Source organism: Helobdella robusta, assembly GCF_000326865.2.
Source record: "Helobdella robusta unplaced genomic scaffold HELROscaffold_25, whole genome shotgun sequence".
NCBI lineage: Eukaryota > Metazoa > Annelida > Clitellata > Rhynchobdellida > Glossiphoniidae > Helobdella > Helobdella robusta.
Window position 1 is genome coordinate 1,204,684 of NW_008704310.1, and position 5,000 is coordinate 1,209,683.

General features: G+C 35.8%; 1 protein-coding gene across 1 annotated transcript in view; it reads left to right on the top strand.

Annotated features, from left to right (window-relative positions):
* Positions 1-5,000, top strand: part of HELRODRAFT_191819 (hypothetical protein) — a 9,182-nt gene that overhangs the window by 905 nt on the left and 3,277 nt on the right. Inside the window, exons 3-12 of the mRNA XM_009019666.1 lie at positions 90-248; positions 328-436; positions 901-1,074; positions 1,182-1,388; positions 2,169-2,317; positions 2,776-2,889; positions 3,019-3,473; positions 3,540-3,726; positions 3,801-3,935; positions 4,360-4,479. Coding sequence (XP_009017914.1) covers positions 90-248; positions 328-436; positions 901-1,074; positions 1,182-1,388; positions 2,169-2,317; positions 2,776-2,889; positions 3,019-3,473; positions 3,540-3,726; positions 3,801-3,935; positions 4,360-4,479 — 1,809 coding nt within the window. The remainder of the gene's footprint in view (positions 1-89; positions 249-327; positions 437-900; positions 1,075-1,181; positions 1,389-2,168; positions 2,318-2,775; positions 2,890-3,018; positions 3,474-3,539; positions 3,727-3,800; positions 3,936-4,359; positions 4,480-5,000) is intronic.

The following is a 5,000-nucleotide window of genomic DNA, read 5'->3' on the forward strand; positions in this document are numbered from 1 at the left end:
CGATATTTTGTTTAATAAAAATTTGTAATTGGCTAGTGACGTTGATCCTAATTATCACGTGATATAATCTACAAAATATTCTACTATAGACAAAGCATCCAAGGAGTAGGTACTCATATTACGGGTCGTCCCTGCTTGGGATGGACGTCAACGGGGATGGAAGGGACGAGTTGCTGGTCGGAGCTCCTCTTTTTAGCGAAAAAAACTACGATGAAGGAATCGTCTACGTCTATTCATTCCACGCAAATGTTGGTTCACCATCTTGTTGAAACTAACGCTGTTAATTAAGTTGTTATTTTTAATCCATTGTTTACTTTTATTTTGTAGGGTACATTGAGCAGGGAGGTGGTTGAGTTGCATGGAAGTCGTCGTGCCTGGTCCAGGTTTGGCTCTTCCATGGTAGACATTGGAGACCTCAACTGGGATAAGTATAGAGGTTGGTTTTACGTTTTCAGTAATATTTTTATCAATATTTCAATGTTTTCCAACAAAATTGAATTTATTGTAGTGAATAGACACATATACCAACTTTGTAAACCCGATATTAAAACCTAATAACTAATAATTAGTGGAGAGCATGGTGACAGTACGTAGCCCTTGCATTACTCAAAATTAAATGGCCTACTATGTCAGTCACCAGAAAGTCGGACTCAGATGACAATTTTTCCGACTTCTGGCAATATTTTTTGCCTTCGACTCTTGACTTCGACACGCTTTTGACTCAACACAAATCATTTTCTTTTTTTGCATCAAAACTTAAAAAGATTTAATGCAATAAAAGCTTCTTAAGAAAACATTAGAAATGAATGAATGAATAAATAAAAAAATAAATTATTATTAATATACATAAGAAACTGACGTGTTGAAAAGTCAGAATAGTGATGAATAATTGAATTGCAGATGTTGCCATTAGCGCTCCTTACGAAGAGACAGGAGTTGTTTATTTGTTCCTGGGAAGCCAGGATTCCTTTGAAGTACAATTCAGTCAACGAATCGTGGCGTCTTCCATCAATGCCAACCTTAATGGTTTCGGTTATTCACTGGCACAGACTTTTGATGACTTGGGCTATTCAGGTGGGTTTGCCTTATTTCTTTTTTGGAAGATTGTTTTAAAATTCACAAAACATGCAACTCGTCTCAGGTTGTTGACGTTTTTTAAAGAAATGTTACTATTTGAAAAGGTTTGTTGGTGGGAGCTCACAAGTCCAACATGGTGGTGCGTTTGAAATCGAAGTTGGTGCATCAGGTGAATGTGAGTGTAACATTTCAAGAAGATAGAATTATGTGGAACCATTTGCAGTGCACAAAATCTTTCAACCAGGAAACCATCCTCCCCATCAATCTCAACTTTGAATATTTCACTTACGGACATGAACGACAAATTGCAGGTAGGCCTCCAACATAGTTGTCGTTTTTTGAAGCTTTTCAAATTTATTCTCTGACATTTTGTTGTGTTTTAGTGAATGAATTTTTAGCGATTACTTTTCACTGTGGTTGCTAAGATAAATATTTTGAAAAATCCTGATCCTAATCCTAATCCTAAAAAGTCTTAATCCTGGAGGCAGGCTTTTATCGTCGTCGAAGTTTGAAAACTTTTTAGTTTCTAAGTTTCAACCAGAATGTTCTTGCGTGAAATTAAGTTACAAATTAGAAAATTATCTCAAATGCATGAAATAATTTGAAACTCATCAAGAAATCGTTTGTAATTTATTTTATTGACGTCTTCTTTTTAGATTCCTGTTCTGACAGCGCACCGGTCATAGGTTAGAAACTTGGTGACTTAAAAATAATTAGTTTAATGTTTGTTCATAATTTCAACTGTTTGCTGTCATTAAACAATTCATATGAAACGATCCTAAAGTTGCAATGTTATTTTTATCAAACAATTATCGGTAATTTATTTGAATGAGCACATGCATTTTAAAAATCTTTGATATTATGCAAGGCATGGTGATTGATCGTTGATTGCAAAGTATGGAGTTGCAACAAGAATCCACTATTAAAATAAAAATTAATTACATTTTTAATTTTCAACTAATTGAGATAATGCTTCTAACGTGGCTTCAAATTTTTTAATTTTATAAAAAATGCACTAGCTCATTTAATAAGAAGCAAATTTTACGATGATAAAAAATAACCTGTAAAAATTTATTTCCATTGTTATTCAGCATACACCTTGTTAATTGACTCAAAATTTCGGCGCGGTTACCACTCCAATGAGAAGGTCCAGACGGTCGAAGGCCTCATCAACTTTCGAGAAACGTGCGGGCAGGAGAAACGAGTCAGTCATCAGTGGAACATCACATTTCCCATCAACGTCAGCTACATTGATTTTATTTTATTGACGACAGCTTTTCGTGGCCGTAGCTAGGGAGTACTTTTCAAACATAAAAATTACAAAAAATATTAAGAAATATCTAAACTTTAATCCTCAATTATGAGCCAATGGCTAACATTTACTGACTTATCATAAATAGAAACTAACAGTTTTCAGCAGTTTTGTTGTTTTATGATTATTACTTTGAAACACTAACTTGTTTATTTTTCATTCACATATTTTGTTAGAAGTTTAGTGTTAACTGTTATTTACTCATTGTTTTCGACTGAAAACATCTATTAACTGCTATTATTAGTAACTATCAAACTGAACACATCAGAACTAGATTCCCAACAAATAAATAGGTTGTATTAATTTTCTAAAAACAAAACAACTATTAAGTTTTAATGGATGTGAAACTTGAAAAATAATAAACGGCCACAAACGAATCTCAACAGGCCCAGCCACAGAACATCAAGAAGGGAGTAACGTTTGATGTCACCTGGTTCCTCACGCAACTTTCAACTTCCAACTCCGTACTCAGTTCCAACAACACCAGCTATTCTAATGCGGTATTTCATCTATCTACCTACATCCTCAACCAGTTTAATTTTAAAAATTATGTCTACACGTTCTATCCTTCAATTGTTCCAACTATTGATGTTGATGAATTATCGTGAAATTAATTTTTATATGCGCAGATAATGTTTGCACAAGATTGCACGGAGAAGTGTCAGCCCAGATTGATACCTCGTTCCCTGAACGGCATGGACGGCAAGTTGGAGTACGTGCACGGTAGCAAGGACGTCTTGCAGGCTGCATTCCTCGTTGAGAACGTCGGAGAAGCAGCCTACAATGCTCAGTTTGACTTCTCCTACCCAACGTTCCTTTTTCTCAATAAGATAATCGTCGAAAGAAGTGACTGTAACGACGTGATGTGCGAAAAAGTGAACTCTGACCCGAGCAACCAGCAACTGAAATGTTACTTCAACAGACCCGTCTTGAGCAACTCATCTGTCAGATTTAATTTCAGTTTCAACGTGCAATCGCATCCTAATGCAGCTGACACGAACAACGCTCTTCATCTATTCATCAATGATAAAAAGTCATCTATCTATCTAGAACCTCTTTACAGTTCGGAAATTAAAATTTTCAAGTTTGTTGTTCATTAAATTAAAATTTTTCGTTAGAATTCATTGCAAAATGAAAAGTAATATTGCAGTGGATCAAGAGCAAATGCACTGCTGGCCGATGTTGAGGAGGACATGACATTTGCTGTGACGAACGTTTTTGATGTGCGCAACGTTGGACCCGGTGTGCATCCTGGATTCAATCTCAACATCAGAATTCCAATCTTTGAACAATCCGCAGAAAAAAACCCGCAGTGTTGCTTCACCTCCAGTATGAAGGTAACAACGACACACCTTCCTTTGGAAGAATCATTTTGTTAGAGCATTGAAATATCTTCGTTGTATGTTAACAGATCTCCATGAAGAATGGAACCTCAGTGCAAATAAGGGACGCGATGGAAAATGTTACAATTGAAAAACCACCACCACCTTCCAACTCGGTCGATGTTGACGACCCACAAAAAAACCCCAACAGCATATTTAACATGGTTAGACACCTCATCATTAAATAAAAACGTCATTCGTTTGGAAATTATTTAAAAAAGTAGCAAAAAATACCAGTAAACAGCACTAATTAGAAATGAGGCAAATGATTAGACAAGCGGCTCCATAGATAGATAGATGTATGTGGATCACGAGGTCTCGACCGTCATATGCAAAAATGTGCAATCGGATTTTTTCTACAAATGCTCCTGAGGGCGCCCGCATGTTTGCTAACTTAAGGAATGCTGTCTATATTGATGTATTGATGTAATAATGTATTACTGCAACTTGAAACAATATTAACAAATATTCATTTTGATAAGTTACAACAACAGTAAAAAAAAGCTACATTAATTTGAACAACATAAACTTAAACAACATAAACTTCAGCAACACTAACTTAAACAACAACAACCAACAACAATACAGAACTGCCGGACATCATCATGTACAGTGCATTCTGCGGAAGTTGCCAGCTTGCAAGCCAATGAAAGTTTTTCAATCAACATCACTGTGTCCTTCAGTCACTCACTTCTGAAACATCTTCAAGTAAAATTAAATCACACCCATTTCAAGTTCTGTTTAGGAGTTGTTATATTTAACAAAACAGTGTTGAACAATGTTGGGTATGGCGCGATGGTAGAATGGTTAAGGTGACTGGCGTTGTTGACGCAGTGTCCATGTTCGAATGTAAAGAGATCTCCGCCTGTCACATGCAAAAGTGTGTGATGCCTTGATTCACGTGTTTTTATACACTGTGTGTTCGTTGTAATAACAATACTGCGCCATGGCAAACGCCTCAGCCGTTTGCCATGGCGCAGTATGAATGACATTATTATTGTATAGTAAGGGGCTATTTACACACACACACACACACACACACACACACACACACACACACACACACACACACACACACACACACACACACATATATATATATATATATATATATATATATATATATATATAATCATTTTATTCAATCAAACAAAACAAAAAGCATGAATGATTCGGAGACCAAAAATATATATATATGTATTATATATATTAGAGATGCACCGAAGTTC